The sequence below is a fragment of the Anas platyrhynchos genome, chromosome 4 (assembly GCF_047663525.1).
Source record: "Anas platyrhynchos isolate ZD024472 breed Pekin duck chromosome 4, IASCAAS_PekinDuck_T2T, whole genome shotgun sequence".
Classification (NCBI taxonomy): Eukaryota; Metazoa; Chordata; class Aves; order Anseriformes; family Anatidae; genus Anas; species Anas platyrhynchos.
Genome location: NC_092590.1, coordinates 51,383,154 through 51,400,691, shown reverse-complemented (window position 1 = coordinate 51,400,691; position 17,538 = coordinate 51,383,154). Strand labels below are relative to the sequence as shown.

The window sequence follows — 17,538 nt, the reverse complement described above, 5'->3', positions numbered from 1 at the left end:
TACTGTAGTATTTTATCAAGTAGGTGAATGAAAGCTTGGCTTTAGTGTATGTCTTTTTTTGTATGACCAAGCTTACTCATATTAAGATAACGAAAGGATGTGTTTCCAATAAATGTGAGAACAATTATATGCAAATGTAACACTTTGGCTACATAAGTGTGCATAATTATAAAAAAGAACCTCTTAAATACAATACAAGAAAATAAATTAATCTGTAATTCTAAAGACTACGCAAGCCACTTGCAAAATATTCTGAAAAAAAGCATTAGTCTACACTGCAAACATTCTCATTAAAACAATTCTTTCAGGGCCTTTATTTATAAAGGCAAATAAACATACAAAGCAATGTTGTTAGAGGCAATGTCAGTTGCATGCATACATTGAGATATTTTACAGTTTCATTACACACAGTTATAAACATAACACTAAGAAACAAATAATTTTGATATGCTTTTAATGTAATCAAGGAAGTAAAGAAACATTTTAATTTTTTACGGAATCTAATGTAAGAACATTTACATTGTAGTGATTTTTAATTGTACATTAGTAAGGAACTATTTCTGTAAGGAAAACACCATGCCCAGGCATTCCTGCAGCATAAGGTCTAGGTCAGGAGTCTAAAAGCCTGCAAAATAAGAAAAAGTTTTAGCTGTTGGTATGGTATTGCACAAAATACTTAAAATATGACAGAGGTGTAAGCTATATTACAAAACAGAATATCATAATATTGGCACAGATTTATTATTTTTTCTGTCCAAAGAGTTGCATGATTTGAAATTAAATCTTGAAGTTTGCTAATTTCAGTGTGATAGCAGTTCTTCTGTGTAAGAACAGTAGGTTTACCACCAGGTCATCAGCTACTTCTCACTATGTATTTGGCAGGAGGTTGAATCAGTTTTTCCTGATGTACACCTATCATCATTGGTAACTTTCCAAATTGTCTACAAATCTGGGATCTTTTCCTTTTCTTGCTGCCCAAAACCCCTCTGCGTTCTCTGTTCTAGGAACTGAGTAGCTATAGCTTCTACTCACTTTAGACAAAAACAAGTGAATTTAGCACATCTGTTAGAAGTTTGTCTCCAGAAATCTACTTCTAAACATAAGTACCATGGAATATTTGTATAAGAATAACGTAATTTCAGTATAGGTCATGATTAAAAGCATTAAATAAATACCTCCTTAGCGAAAATCCACTGATCTCTTTCCGTTGCGTGGCTGAAAGACAAATATCCAATAAGCACTGCATAAAGCTGAGTGGTTTCAGTAGCAAAGCCCCATACAGCTTGGTATGTCTAACCTCATTTCAATCGCTACATTATCAGGGAAGACTGTAAACCTTCATCAGTTTAGTACAGTAGTTATGCACTCTTACTTCTAAAAAATCAATTTCTAAATACTTAAGAAGTTCTTATTTTGATAGAATATTAGTTCAATACGTTAAGATCCTCCTCTGGATCTTTTAGAGGCAATACTTATTTTCCAAGACAGTTAATATTTACCATAGCAAAAAAAGTATCAGTAGTTAATCTCTTTTGATTTTTAATATATTTTTGATACTTCAGTTTCACCAAGAAGTCCCAAACTAGCCCAGCTATTCTTATTACTTTGCAACGACAGATTCTGTGCTATACAAAATGTACCCGAAGTCATTGGTTGAGTATTTCTCATCATTTACAAAGAAAACAAACAATTCTAGTGGAATTGCTTACAGAGAGAAGCTCTTACAAAAAAAATGTAAGAACAATTCTTACTCTACTGTTTTCTCTACTTTTTTGGGGGTAATACTCAGCCCGGAAAATAAATAAATAAATAAATAAATAAATAAATAAATAAATAAATAAATAAACAAACCATACCCTGAAGAAAAAGTAGCCTCTACTTTGAATTCCTCCAGCTCCTTGAAGGTCCTCCTGAAAAAAAAAATAAATATAAATATATAGATATATACATATATATATATATATAGAGAGAGAGAGAGAGAGAGTATTCTAAATCATATCTAGTCTTGTGAATGACCCCATGCTTATCATAAGTACGTAAGCAACATCTTTGGTACTACTATATAGTCTTGCCCCCTTAAGCCATATGGTATATATGTTTCTCCGGGTAACAAGGAAGTTCATATCTTCATGTAGGAACTGAATAAAACACATGAATGAGGGCCAAAATCCACCTAAGGTTTTGCATCAGTTCAGATTGCTTTAGAATTCTACTAGTAATGATGAGCAGTCTTTGACTTTCCAGGTTTCATCACTCAAATACAACCGTTCTCCGTAGTGATGGAGTCTCCATACACAAAATAGAGTTGGTCTTTGCACCTCACAGAACAACAACAATGTAAAGCTTAAAAAATTGTAAATATATGGGCTCCAGACAAGGAATGAGATCCCAGACTGATCCCAGAGATATATCCAGATCACCCTTGTCAGAATGACTCTGAAAAATATTTGTTTTAAAAGAAAAGACCAGTGCTTATGCTATTCTATCCTACTCGTGCTGCACACAATGAGAAAAAACTGTCTGCTGATCTACGCAAAAAGGAGAAAAAAAAGGTCAGTGAAGAAAATAGAAATTCTGTTTAAATGTAGCAAGTAAAGGGAATGAAGTATCCATCTGTTTTAATGAGACCTTCATGATTCGACAAGATATAAACTTAATCACAGAATTTTCATCCTCTAAGTTAAAAATTTTCATCCTCTATGTCTGTCCTGTAGAGGGAGACACAGGCCAATTCAGAAATTAAATACTTCAAATCTTGTGCTTAGCAGAACATAGAATTTAGATGGAATATATCGACTGTATGCTCTCTTAGCAACGATAGTGTTTCTCAATTTAAAACTGTGAAATCTCTGTGGTAATAATAATAACCAGAGTTGTCACAGGGAGAATTCACTTCATGCTCTATTCTAATGCTGTAAGAATTGTGTCAAACAGGATGGCGCCCATCATTTCCAAACACAGCAATATCTTCAATCCAAGAAAACTTGCAAAGGAAGCAGGGGTTAAACAATAAGTAATTTTTGAGTCTTGCTTTTAATTTTGACTTCCGTTAATCACGTATGCCATTATACACAGTTTCTTTGCCGTGTGCAAAACATCTGTGTGATTTTTATATTGTCCACCACATTCTGGTGTTATCTGAGTTTGAAATGCCCATCTCAGATCTACAATCCATTACATGTTACAGGGTTTTAAATTTTATTTTACTGTTTGTTAATGGAGCTTTCTACATTGCTATATTCTGTCTTTTCAGATACTTGGAGTGTCTTACAGTATTTATATTTCATTATTTTTCTACTTGTGTTCTTATTATTTGAAAAAAATACCCTTATATTTTCTTATTTGAGCCCAGTTGAGAAACGCTCCACTAAAAATGAAATTGCTCAGAAGAAGCTGAACTATGTTGGAGTATGCCAAATATTCTATGACTTTTAAGTTGCTTTTAATTAGTGAATTCATTCTGTTTCCATGAATTGTGCCACCATCCTAAATGGAAGCAAATTCAGGATATTAAAGTATTCTAGCAAAAGGACCTTATTGGATTTAAATGTCAGTTTGTTTTCACCTACAGTAATTCTGTGTTCTTTCATTTATGCTGTCCTTCCTACTATTTGTCTCATTTAGCATATATGGTTATTTTGAAAACAAAACCAGAAGAATATTCTCTGCCAATATGAAGATCTAACAGCAGTTCAAGTCAATGCTGTCACAGAAGGTAAACTTCAACCTGTATTTTCCAATTAGATGAGTAATGGGTTAATTTTTTTCATAACAATTTTAGTGGTTCATGAGTAGATGTGCCAACTCTTAAAGTTCTTATATGTGGCCAGGTTATGTCACTGGACTGACATAAATTATAAGAAAAATGAGTCTAGTTTTTACACAGTTCCTCTCCATTTAAAATTTAGAAGTCAGGAAGAATACTGCACATATTAAAGTAGTAGGGGCTGCTTCATAAATTGGATCATATTTTTACCTGCCTTTTACTGCAAAGATTTTGTCCTTTACTGTTTGGTGAGTTGTTTAGATATATGTGTGGGCACTGCACTGTTAAGGACATCCATATTATGCTATTTTTCTAGACAAATTTGAATATATAAATTTAATGTTTGATATTTTATAATTATTATTTTATTTTATAGTTTGTCTGTAATTGCTCATGAGGACCTCTGGCCCAATATTTACCCTGTTCCTTCTCACTCACATGAGGAAAACTAGAACTACATTCAACTACAGAGTGAGTAGCCATCCACTGAGGAGAGCTATGTCTATTCCTGCACATAGAAAGATACTGAAAACAAAACAAAACAAAACAAAACAAAACAAACAAACAAACAAAAAAAACCCACAATGTCATAATGGGAAAAGTCTGACTAAGAGTAGCAATTACAGAGATTTTTATTTCACTTGAAACTCTGGCACCAAACACTTAAAATATCAAGGAATTTTATCATGCCATGTATCACCGTTTCCTGGCTTTCTATTTTTTAATCAATGATTCACCTAATCTTGTTGAAAAGAAATTGCAGAAGCATTTAACCTTGTTGAAAAAAATCAAACATTTACTTGTCGCCACAGTGGCTTATATTTACAATCAAATAAAAGTTAATCTAAGCTTTGAATTTCATTTACTACTTTTATTACTTCCACACCTTTCTGTTTGTTTCCATGTTATATTCTAGAGTGTTAAAAAAATGCTTTTGTTTCATTAAGTTTTTTATGTCTTAAGACATAAGATCAACAGAGACCCAAGTCACAGACTGGAAAACTCTGATGGACCCAGAAAATCGGAGCAATATCAAACAAGACTATTTCTCCTTTCAGAGGTCAGACTAGACCAGAAACATTTAATAGGTGGAATAAAGAATTTCTGAAATAACTCACTGTCCTTAAACCAGGAACTGCTCTTTATCTCTTTAAACCCTTTTAACCTTTAATACCCTTTAAACCCTAAATCAACCACTCAGGAGTTGTGAAATGCCAGATTTAAGGTCAACTGTGCGTGCCTCTTTATTGCCCTGCCCACTAGTTTTCACTGTCCTTGCTAGCCAGAACCCTTCTTCTTCTTACTGGTTCCTCACCAAAGAGACCTAAAGCATCTGTGCCCATCCCAATTGTGACTACATTTCCCTTCCTTCCTTCCAGCTTCTATTTCCAGTAACCTTGGTTCTTCAAAGCTCAGCTCACAGTTTCACTTTTTCACTGTCAAGGCTTTTCCTGAGGTTTCTTTCTGTGCTGCTGTGTCAATACTGAAAGCATAAGTCTCTGCATGAATTCTAGTATTGCCTTTTTCTTTTCCATGACATTTTTTCCTCCATATAACCTTTAACATAATGAATGTGTTTTGCTGTTTTTGCTGTTGATTTTTTTTTTCAAAAATCCATTCTGCCTTAGTTGAACTTCATGGGTTAAAGAAATCTGAGAAGGATGCATTTTTTTGGTTGTTGTTTGGTTGCTTTGTTTTGTTTTCAGTCTGAAAAGGATGGAATCAGGGAGAGTGTTAAGTAACTGGAATCATACTTACAAGAAGAAAAGTTAGCTATTTTCTGTAAAAGTTGGCTCTGTATGCATACATATCTTTTACCACTCTTCTTACATAATGATAGTAAAATGTATGCTATGATGTGGTGCTGCATCCATGCAAAGGGCATTATTATACCTCTGCTTTTTGATTTTTGAAATTGGAAAGTGTGTTTGCTGCAAAAGTACCCAAATTTTATGATATTTTGGAAACAATGGGTCTATTTCAGTGTATGGGGAAGTTTTGCTTCCAAACACAGTACTTTTCTATGGAAAATAAGTTTTACAATGCCTCCAGGGCTCAATAATATGTAAGTATGAAAGGGTCAGACTTTACAAAGCACTCAGTGACTTAGCTGTCTTCATGACAGTATAAAGTTATTCTGCACCTTTTAAAATAGGGTTCAAATTGTGTACCCTAATGGTTTTAGAAGAATACCTTAAATTCAAAGCTCTTACATCTGCTAAACAGCTGGCAAGTGCTCATTCTTTATTCCCAAACTGAAAACTCCAAAATAAAAGATGTTCCAAGTTTTGTGCCCCTCTGATTAATGCCTATTTTATTATTAAAACAAAACAAAACAAAACAAAACAAACAAACAAAAAACTTTTCAAAAGTTTATCTCCATCTATGATACTCAAAGTGAGAAGATATATTTCTTTTCTTACATTTTGTTTCTGCATATACTAAATCAGGTAATAAGATAATTAAATAGTAATTTAACATCCCTTAAAGGTTGATAAGAACAAATAGAAATAAAATCTCCATAGAAAGAGATGTCATTATATTCTCAAAGGGCTCATTTCTATAGCTTTTTTTTTCAGAAAGCTAAAAGAATCTGGGCAAAAACTGTAGCAAAGAAAGAACTTTCTTATCTGCACCTTAAATTAAGTAGTAACATTGCCTATAAATTGCTTGGGAAGTCTTAGTGCTATAAGTCATAAATAATGTGCTTAAGGAGTAAATATGGTTTGAATTCCATCTGGAGAGAAAAAAAGAACCCACCCCTCGAAAATATAATTCAACTGCAATATAATGATAGTGATAAATTTGAAAGTATTTTTCTTTTTTTGAAGCAAGTACCAGGTCCATTTTGATATCTCGACTCTACCAGTGTTCTATGTTAAGCATGTATTACTTTAGAGTTGCAAATGGTAAAGATCAGCAGGATTATTTTTCATTCATTAAGGAATAGAAAAAACAATGCACATTTCCAATGAAAACACATCAGTGTGACATTAAACCTTGAAAATAAAAGTGCCATGAGCAGAAATGTCTACACGGACATTTTAGATGTGCTAATGAGTCATCAAACATGAGAATGCAAGCATGCAGAGTTTAATATTACATACGTCCACTTTGTGTCTCTTCAGTCTTCTCTCATTAAGCTGGGGAACGAGTTGCAGCAAAGGATGCAGGACAGAGGACTGAGAGGACACGAACACAGACACATGAGCAACAATGAAATTCTGACCTCATGATGCAAAAAATGTTTATTCCTGCAGTATTGGCTTATAGACCGATCATGTACCAAGAAAGGACTAAAGATGTTAATTGAGAAACTTGTTTCTGAACATTCTGAATTGACAATAAACTGGTACCAACATTTATATTTATAATACAAATGTGGCTTGCACAGTGATGGAGGAACAAGATACGCATCCTCACTTTTACTCACTGAAAGAACTTTTTACAGTCCTCCTACCCAGGTAACTGCGATTGTTCAGACCTTGATCAGCCTCTGCACATGGCACAGAAAATATTCCCATATGCTACACTTACTGACTGTAATCATCTGCTGTGGAAGGTAACATCTTTAATCTTCATTGTACTGAAAAGTTCATTTTACTTTAACTTAAAGAAGATTTTATTTTTTTTTTAACTGGAAAACAGTTCAAAGGAGGTCTCCATCCTGAAGTAAAATTTGTAACCATGGCACCAGTCACTCTCCCTAACAAACTCTAATCCTGAAATTCCTCATGCTTGACAAGACTTTGTATGCTCACACACAGCCTGGATAAGTGCAGCAGCATTGTGTGTACTGCCCCAGGCAGTGACCAGCAAAACAGAACCTTGTGGGCCTTTAGAGAGAGGCCCACAGTGAGAGAGAAAGTAGAAAAACCTATGTGCCATGAACTCAGTCAAACCTTCAACTCGTGAATTACTTACAAACATAATTAAAAGATGATGTATTTTTGATACAATACTTCTTAGAAAAGTAATGCAGCAAAGAGAAATGTAATTTACGGAATAAGTAGAATTACTGAAGTGATAACATTTTTAATAGGAAAAATTTCTTGCCTACTTGGAGTCAATTTTGCACTGTCTGCCTAAGGTATTCAATGCAGAACCATAATATCTAAAGTAAAAGTCTGACATGAGTGGAGGAGTTAAAGAGCATCCCACCTGGCCAGCTGGGCTCTGTCTTGCAGTTAGTGGAGAGAGGTTAATGAAGCCAAAAAAATATTTAGCTCACATAATTTACTGTCTCTGAGAAATGGGCTAGAAGATAACCAACTGAATATCTAAACCAGAAGTGAGAAAGCAGTAATCTCTGTGGGCAGGCAGAGGCAAAGGTGTTCAGGATGGGGAAGAAGGCACTGCAGTAACCTCTTAAGCAGAAGCAGCAGCAGAAATAACTAATTTCCCTGTGCCCTGATTATCACGAAAATTTCCAGAGTAACTCTATTGTGAAAATATTGACTGCAACATCAGCAGTATTCTCAGGAAGCCTAGAAAACAGTATCACTTTCTAAGGAATATACAGCTTATTTCTGAAGAAATTTAAGCAACAAGGCAGTAATGGACATAAACATATAAAAATGACTGTTAAGAAATGAGAAGACATGAACACGTTTAACTTTCTCAAGTCCTGTGGTACGCAGAAAAAAAAAAATAGATGCACAGACATAGCAGATTACGTCTTCACTTTAAAAGCAAGGGTGGATCACACATAGTTTATTTGTTGGCTATTAGAATATTTTTATAACAATAATACTAGTCTCTTTTTAAAATGATATTTCTCATTTATAATATACTCCAAAGTCTGAATGATCTCTTTTGCCTGATATTTGTGACATGCACAAATAGAAACATACCATTTAATTAAGAATTAATAAAGATGCACTAAGAGCTTTAAATATTTAGGGTCATGTTCTCAACTTCTGTAAATCAGCATTGTTTCACTGCATATGTAATGTTCTGGAAGCAAGAATTTGATCTTATTCTTTAATGTTGAAACTACGAGACTAAGATGCAGTTGGGATTCCCTAAATGTTGTTTTCCATTTCCACACTTGTACATCATTGATGATCGTCTCCGTGTTATTAAAACACATTCTGTATTTTAAACATGAAACACCAAGTGCCGAGCTTCACAGATGGAGAGATTACTGCAGAAAGGAACATCTTGTTTCTATGGACAGGCACACATGTATTCACAAGGAGGTGCTATGCCACTTACCATGATGTCTGAGTTGCCTGAGTCATGAGTCTTAGAATAATGAAATAAGAACTGTTCAAAAAAATTAAAAGTGGGGTTTTACTACAAAACAAGGCAAGGGAGTTAGGATTTTCTTGACAATTTTAAAGTGATCATAAAACAGACTTAGAAATCTTACCCGTTTGGTGTTGTCTTTTTCATCTAAACCCTGTGGGAATAATAATCAGTAGAGAGGCTTTTATTTATTAAATATATATATGCATATATATAGAGAGAGGACAGTTTTAATTCATAGAATCATAGCAGAACCTGAGCTGTAAGGGATCCACATTGGAAAGACCAAGTCCAACTCCTGGTTCCACACAGGACCACCCAAAGATCAGACCCTGTGTCTGAGAGTGTTGTCCAAATGCTTCTTGAACTCCATCAGGCTTGGTGCCATGACTGTTGCCCTGGGGAGCCTGTCCCAGTGCCCGACCACCCTCTGGGTGCAGAACCTTTCCCTAACCCCCATCCTGACCCTCCCCTGTCCCAGCTCCATGCCATTCCCTCGGGTCCTGTCGCTGTCCCCAGAGAGCAGAGCTCAGCGCCTGCCCCTCCGCTCCCTTCGTGAGGGAGCTGCAGGCCGCCATGAGGCCTCCCCTTGGCTTCCTCTGCTCTGGGCTGAAATTATGTTTTAAACTTCAATACTGGGTTGAAATATTGTTCTTCCTTGACAGATATACTAGGTCTTTGCTTATCAACGTAACTACTCTTTTGAAACCTGGCAGAGAGCATTGGTTATTCTCTACTAGAAGAACTGAAGGCGTTAGTGGATGCTCCTTTTTTCAGAGTAAGAACTGCCATACTACTTCCAGCACTGCTGGGCACTTCAGGTACTGGGTCCTCAGAATTCACTGTAGGCACTGGCACATGGAGACATCAGGCTTCAGAAATGCTAAGGAGCCTTTCATGTGTGTTACCTGCGGTTTCTGGAGAAATCCCATGACCAAAAAACAAAGTTCTTCCAGTGCACTGGACACCTAATGAAAAGAAAACAGGAACTCAGTATCAAACTACCAATCCTACTGCATATGATAAACATCATAAATAGTGGAGCAACCTCTGTCTGACTCACCTGAGGCTGAGAATCTGTGGACAGGTAGGTAGAACATGCATCGTCTATCTGTAAAAGTTGACACAATCCTTTTTTAAAACTGTAGATTAATATAAACAAGTTAAATATCTATATTCTCAAAACTAGTTTGGTGTAGCCAGGGGCATGTCAAGGTTTTCCACTAGAAGGAATGATTATGGGAGCATTCATGAAATATTTTGAATGCAAGGGGGAAAAAAGGAAACAAAATTATATATGCTTGATCTCAACAACCACATATATGTGGCCTTTATTCTCTTATACCATTCATACCCCTGCTAATTGTCTCTAACTAAGTCATATTTTAAATAATGATTGTAAGCATCTGGGGCATGGGCTATGAACATAGATACCTTCTATACTATCTTTAGATATCTTCTATACTAGATATCTTCTATATTTAGATATCTTCTATACTATCTTTGGATTACACGAAACTGCAAAGAAAATGACAAAACTAAAGCAAGTGATTCAATACACTGTCCTCAAACACTACTCTGCAAATTGTATTCCAGCATCCCTGCAGGTGTATGACCCATGCATCTCTTGAGTGATTATGATATGTGCCAGCACATCTTATGCATGCTACTCAATTTGTGTGAGTCATCCAGCAGACAATATCTGAGGTTTGCACTGATTTCTTTGGCACATGAGGGGCCTTACAATATTTTGTTTAGAGGAGATGGTTCCCAAATTACAGTGCTAGTAAGAAATACATGTGATATATTTCAAGGGATCTAAACTCAAAGTGCACTGTTGAAGAAGCCGCTGTCATTAAGTTTAGACTCATCATCAAAGAGAGGAATATGAGGTGTGTAGACACACATACAAGTACACACAGATAATAATAATAATAAATCCACAGACCAAACCAAGAAGCTACTGTCTGTTTAGCTGTGTGGCTTATCTCTTTAAAAAAAAAAAAATCAGTACCTGGGAGAGAATCTAAGAAGAAAACCATGGTTTAATAAGGCCCATGCTGTCCAACCACCAGCAAAACTGTAGTGCAAATACTTTGAGTTGGAAGTAGACCATTTCTCCTGAAGCTCAGAGGATTTCTGTTCAGTGAATTTGAATAGTCTGTGTGACATGCTGTAAGCTTTTAGCACCCACAACAACCTGTGGTAAGGGTTTCCTGAACACCACATGAAATAACATTTTTGTTTGTCTCGATCAGTCCTTCCAAAGCTATCTTCATTCAGTGCTATCATGATCTTGTCTTGGAAGAAGTAACAAATAAGTGATTCTTACCCATCCTCTCCTGACTGTTCATGACATTGTATGGACAATCATGTCTTATTTCTATTGTCTCTCTTCCAAGATGAAAGAGTCTTACAGTACTGAACCATTTTTGATGGAAGTATTGATCAGGTAAGGAGAAGTGGAACAAAGAACATTTGAATCCATGGAAGTAATTTTACAAGTGCTGAGAGCTCAAAGTATTCTGTAAGGAAAAGAAAAAATCTCCAGTGCTCCAACAGAAGTTGCACAGTTTAATAATAATGAAAAAAAGAGGCTTAACTATTAAATTGTATCAACTGCAAGCTGCATTGATATGCGCCAGGTTTTTTTCCACTGAATACTTGATGCTGTTATTCTAGGTGCCAAAAAGCTTTGCCAATCATTATTATGTTCACAAACTGCATCAAAATGCTTGGTTTTAAAATAAAGAGTGGGCAATACAATGGGTCTTTTGATTTTATTATAGGTACAAAGCCCTAAACAGCAGTCTTTAGTGAAGAAAACATTAACTGAAAAAAAGCAATAAACAAATAATGCATATCTGAGTACTCCAAGACAAGGGATGATTCATTTCTCTAGAGACAACCTATGAGAAAGCATTAGCAGAGATAGTGGGAAAGCTAATAGCTCACAAGATTCCCCCTCAAATAGTTTTTGTTGGTAACACAACCTCCCTGCTCTCTTTCCCCTTCATCTTGCAGATGATTGTCTCCGCGTATATTTGTTCAGCTTCACCACTTTCAGGGTAAGAAAATGTAGAGATAGAAATTAGCAGTGAATGACCTAAACCAAGCTTAAGTCATTTTGAAACTATTTTTAAAATGTCCTGTTTCTTGTGGTTGTTTATTTGTTGGCTTATCTGCTTGGTTTTCGGTTTGAGGTGTCAACTGTAATTCAATGGCAGGACAAACCAAAGACTACTTTGTGTTCAACACAGTCCAAAGAAATCCATCTCTCAGCTAAAACCTGCATGGAAAAAGAAAGGACCAGAGAAAATGCAGTTTCTGTTGATTCCTCCTTTCCAAAATTGAAAGAAAGAATTAAAATAAATAAATAAATAAAGTGTTTTATCTTTTTTTTTTTTTTAATTTAATAATTCGTATGGTCCTTGAAGCTTCTTTTCAGTAATTTTCTCTCCTTCCTCAGAAGTGTGGCCTGAGGGTGGGAGCCTGCCAGTTATTTGGGGTTTGTTAAATAACGTAAAGAAATGAAAGGATGTTAGAAAGCTCCTATATTTCTAAACTCAGAACCATTCCTGGAAAATACTTGTTTAATTTTGAGGCAGTGCTTCTCCTGAGTGATCAGCTAATAAAGTAACAAGCAGCGAAGAACACTCTAAGAAACTCCAGTATGGTTTTGTAGCCGGGCTGATTTCAGGTATATACCTACACATCTAATTCTCTTTTTTTTAGTTCTTAGACCCTCTCCAGTCCTGTATTATTCCTGTTATAGAATTGAGTTTTATACTGTTTGTGTTACATAATTTTGCACTGAATTTAGTATTTCATGTATACTTCTTTGTTCACTGAAATCAATAGGAACCTTGCCTTTGCCTCCAGTAAGCATAGGGGTTAATCCGATATCATAAATAGCAAATCCTAGCAATAAATGTAGAAATATATAAAAAAAGTATATATTTAATCTGAAATTTAAACAACTCATTCTCATAAAGTCCTTCTAGCTATTAGGATCTTGCTTCCCAAGAGATCACTTTATCCCAGGACAAAAGTACCACCAGGGCTTGTTTGAGTGCCAGTCTAGGAAGAAGTCAGTGTTTGAGTCAGTACTTCTGAAATGAGCTGACAAAAAGGCAGTGTATTCTGTAATGGCCTCAATTTGAAGAAATTTGCTCCGTGCATCTGCACCCATGGTGAGTCACTTGCTTTCTAATGTTATCAGAAGGTACAAAATTAATGTCAGCAGCACGCTTGAAGATTACAGCAATGCCAGGGCATGCAGCTCGCAGGCTGAACCCTCTCTGTGTTATGCCCTGCTGTCCTGTCTGTTCCAAAAGGGCACAAAAAAGCCCGTGTTGACACACAAGTAACATCCTAGAATCAAAAAAATGCAAAGTTCAAAGATGGGAATGGAAGTTATAGTTGCAATTGGTATAAAATGTTAAAGGGGCAAACTGCAACAGGATATTATCCTCCATCTAGTAAATTAACATGCTAGGATGTGATTAAATGCATTGTCCCAGCACTGTGTGCAGACAGAAGAAGCAAGAGGTGGATTGGATGAGTTGAAACAACTACTGCCTGTCATGCACAGACTATAAAGATACCAAGCAAGACACAGTATTGCTTCCAGGGACAGGGTCTATACAGAAGTAAGACTGGAAGAAGAAGGACCTTAACTCCATGCTAAAGAAACAGTGGAGAGTGAGGTGTGACCATAGCAAGGACTAGAACAGATTTTTTTTTTAATCTTGTATCCCTGTTCTAGTAGCAATAAATTGCCACAGACATTCCCAGATCTCTCCCCACAGGCAAGGGTTTTTCCCAGGCATGGCTGAACCAGCTTGCCCACGATGCTCACCTCCTTCCACAGCTGCAAATCCTGATCTGCATCGAGTGCTTGGGATGGCATCGGTGCACCTGGAAGCACAAACACTGCTTAGCAATACTGTACAGTAGGGGTCATCTTGTAACTATCCCATGTCAGCGCTATAAATAAAAACTCTGAGGGTGACAGGGTCCCCAGAACCTGCAAAGCCAAAATATGGACACTCACGTCTCTGAGCAATAAGCAGTGTGGAAGCCACTCAGTTTTCATCACAAGTCAGGCTGGCATTAGTTTGTTCTCAGTGTTTAGCAGCAGGAAAAAAAATTGTCTGGCTGCTGTTGAATGCTAGGACCTGCTTGGGAAAACACATTGCGGCATCTACAGCCTCGAGTGTCCTGAGGGCTCAGCTCACCTGCAGTGCCAGTGCGGGAAGTTATTATTTTATCTAGTTATTATTTTATTGTAATTTTATCTGGCGGCATAATCCTAATCATATTGTGTTACCAGAGTCTCCATCTCACTCAGGAGGGAGCTGGTGCTGGAGAGGAAACCCCAAGCAGTCATCCAGTTTCTCCTAAAGTTACTGCCCAGGATCCGTGCCTGACAGCTCTATACACTGTTCTACCACACCTCAGATGAACAGTTTTTATAACCTCCCAGACAGTCTATTATTAACTGTGATTGCTTTTTATTATTTTTTTCCAAAGAATTGCACCAAATTAAACACAAAAATGCTGAAGCTAGACATAGCTAGAATGGCCAGGTGAGCAGGATGTGAAAGCTCATCGTGCCCGCTTGTTTTACAAGTACCACAAATAACAACAGGAGCAACTTCCAGGCATAAAAGGGTAAATTCCAAAACCACATTTTGGTACTGGCACAGACTTAAGATGGTTAATTGTTATGGATGCTTGTTCTCCCCAGAAAAAGAATTATAGAGGGTGTCTTGATTTCATCCTGTGGAGGAGTGGGATATTTTTGAAATCTCTGAAAGATTTACATGAAAAGTAAACTGCTGTCCAGTGGGAAAAAAAAAAAATAAAAAAAAAAAATAAAAAATTGCTTCTTTGATGTTTGTTTTAGTTCAAGGAAAAACTAAAAAAAAATAAAAATAAAAAATAAAGGTGCTACAACTCCCTTTTTTGAAAAATTTGGTTTTGTTTTCTATTCCTAAGTTAGTATGATCATGGTGGAGTATTCCCTGGAGCTGGTGTCTGGATTGCCAGGAGTGGAACAGGGCAACCCTTCGAGTCACCACACTGTTAAATCTTTGCCTGCCCCTCACAGCTCCTGCCTAGCTCCCAAGGCTTTCCAGGGGGAGCAAAAGAAACCCAGCAGCCCGTAAGGCCTGGAGCAGCAGGTGAGGAAGCCTAAATATGTCACTTGTGGAGCTTTTTTTTTGCCCGGAGCATAAACTTTTGAACAGAGGAGATGCAATTATTTCACCAGCTCTTAAGTTTCTTGAACCCTTCTGCACTTATTCACAAAAGTCTTATTTTGTGTGCTGTCACCCGTGTTTCACGCTCACAGCAAGCTCCATGTCCCCTCCAGTGCCAAGCAGCATCCCCACATCGCCCCATGCAGAATATTGCTTCAGCCTGGAGGGAATTCATTGATTTACACACACACACACTGGCACACACAAGGAAATACGATATTATCTAGTAAGACACACAAAATATCCATGATGGGGGGAAGAGTGCTCTCCAGGAAAGCAGTCCTATTCAAAAGGAACATAGAGGAGGAAGCCCTTCTACAAAATTAACACTTGACATATCTGTTCACTTCAATATTGCCAGCTTCAAAAAACCAAACTTCTTGCAAGGCAGCAGAGTGCTGGGTGCGCAGTTTCAGTCACTTTTCAACCTGGGATCCACCTCTTAAATCGTCTCTCCCCACCACTGCTCTCCATACCCAAGCTCATTCTCATCATTTCTATACAAGTGATGCTAAAATACCGTGTGCCACTGCCATTCTTTGCTTTCATTTTCCTTCCCTCCCCTCTTCCACATCTCCAGAATATATTTTGAACACAGCATGCAGTATGCTCTACTTAGATTTCTTTGCTTCTTGATATTAAGGAAAATATCAAAAAATGAGAACAAAAGCTCCCGATGAAAGTAACTCGCTCGCTCATAATACACGCAAAGCAGAACTGCTCATTGCACAGCAGCTTGCTGTGCTGTGCTGCTTCACAGGGTGCAAGGATTTAATGCAGCTGGAGTGGGAAAATACAATTGGAAATACGGTGCCTTTGGTTGTCTTCGCAAAGCACTCCCTCCTACAAAAATAGCAACTTTCAGGTGTAACTCAGCATTCCCAATTAAATCAAAGGTAATCAGGCTGTGTCTAAAGCAGCCTGCCAACTCTGTCCTTCCCCGCTTAACCCTTTAGTGACTCCACTTGGAACAAAAGCCACTTCCCCCAGCTGCCGGAGCGCGGTTTGGGCAGGACGGGGCAATCCTGCCAGGGTAGGGGAAGGAGCCCCCCACCTCCCCACCCCAAAATGTGCTGAGATGAGCCCCCCATTCCCAGCCCTAACCCCCTTACCCTCCCAGCCTGCTGTCTCCCGAGCATCTCCGCATCTCTCACGGCAGCATCCGATCCCACCCCGGCTCCGCAGCCAGGCAGAGCACTGCAGGGATTTTGTTGGGCTGGGATTTCTCAGCCCCCTTGCAATGATGGGGTCACCCTTCCAGCCCCCCAATTTGCAGCAGTGGCCGTGCAGGAAGGGGTTGCGGGGGGATGCTCCTCACCTTTGCAAGCACACATGGAGGAGGCGAGGAGGAGGAGGAGGAGCAGGAGCAGCGGGGACCCTGGCAGCCCCCCGCTGCTCCCCAGGCTGCGTGGCGGGGTGGCCGTGGGGGGCTGCTGGTGGCAGAGCTGTCCCATGACCGTGGTGCCCCCTGCTCTGCCTCCCCACCGGCTGGCCATGCCCTCGCTCCCTTCCCAAACTTTTTAAGTCTCCCTGACACGTGGACCAGCATCAGCTTGACTCACGGAGGACACGTCACCCGCCCTGCCCACCCCTGCCCGTCTCCCCGCCACCCACCCACCCAGGCCCAGACCCCCCTCATCTCCGCCGGTGACTCAGCCCCGCTCCCACCTCGGGGGCAGATCTGTTCTCAAACCTGCTGCTACGGGTGCATGGCCCTGCTTGGCTTCCAGACACAGGGCTGGGCAGCCTCTAGGGCCTTTCTTCATGACCCCCCTCTTAGAGAAACATCTATGCCTTAAAAAAGCCCCCCAGCTGTGGTGGCAGCCTCGTGATGGAGCACAAAATGGCCGCTGCCCCCTCACCGTGCTTGGAAGTTGAGGGTGATGGCTTGGGGTGGCAAAGGTGACCTTTTGGGGACAGCCCAACCCCAGTGTGCTGGGGAGAAGGGGCACAATTTAACACTGGGACATCCCACCTGGTGGCCAGAAAGGTGCGGGCACCTTCTGATCAAGATAAGGACGAACCCAGTTTGTGAAGAAGCCACTTGGTGAAGCACAGGTGTGAGCTGTGGCCACCTCTTCTTCCCCATGTATATACATGTTTCATAGCAGAACTGCGAATCACACAAATGGGAAAAGAGAATATGCTGAAAAGAGAGCAGTGCTGGTGCTTTTCATCTCCAGTATTTTGGTTGAGGAAGCTGGGTGCAACTCAAAACAGGTTGTCAGCATGGAAACCAGCTTCATAACTTGAGGC

At 38.6% G+C, this 17,538-nt stretch overlaps 1 protein-coding gene across 4 annotated transcripts; it reads right to left on the bottom strand.

Annotated features, from left to right (window-relative positions):
* Nucleotides 1–284: 284 nt before the first annotated feature.
* On the bottom strand, nt 285–17,149 carry NMU (neuromedin U). Of its 4 annotated transcripts, none has more exons than XM_072037611.1 (10): nt 16,976–17,149; nt 13,878–13,936; nt 10,080–10,127; nt 9,925–9,984; nt 9,141–9,170; nt 8,984–9,034; nt 6,874–6,948; nt 1,857–1,910; nt 1,176–1,215; nt 285–625 (listed from the first exon to the last, which is right to left on the bottom strand). In XM_072037611.1, exons 1-9 carry the CDS (start codon nt 17,046–17,048, stop codon nt 1,180–1,182), a joined length of 486 nt encoding a protein of 161 aa, XP_071893712.1. In that variant the 5' UTR covers nt 17,049–17,149; the 3' UTR covers nt 285–625; nt 1,176–1,179. The 4 variants fall into 4 exon arrangements, with proteins under 4 accessions (XP_071893712.1, XP_038034776.1, XP_038034778.1 ...); XM_038178848.2 differs by lacking the exon at nt 16,976–17,149 and adding an exon at nt 16,601–16,873; XM_038178850.2 differs by lacking the exons at nt 6,874–6,948; nt 16,976–17,149 and adding an exon at nt 16,601–16,874.
* Between the last annotated feature and the right edge of the window lie 389 nt (nt 17,150–17,538).

Coding starts and splice junctions, on each gene's coding strand:
- NMU (XM_038178848.2), bottom strand. CDS start 16,778: ATGGCCAGCCGGTGGGGAGGCAGAGCAGGGGGCACCACGGTCATGGGA. Junction 9,035..9,140: donor AAAAAGACAACACCAAACGG/GTAAGATTTCTA, acceptor TTTTTTGAACAG/TTCTTATTTCATTATTCTAA. Junction 1,216..1,856: donor GAGGCTACTTTTTCTTCAGG/GTATGGTTTGTT, acceptor TTTGTCTTTCAG/CCACGCAACGGAAAGAGATC.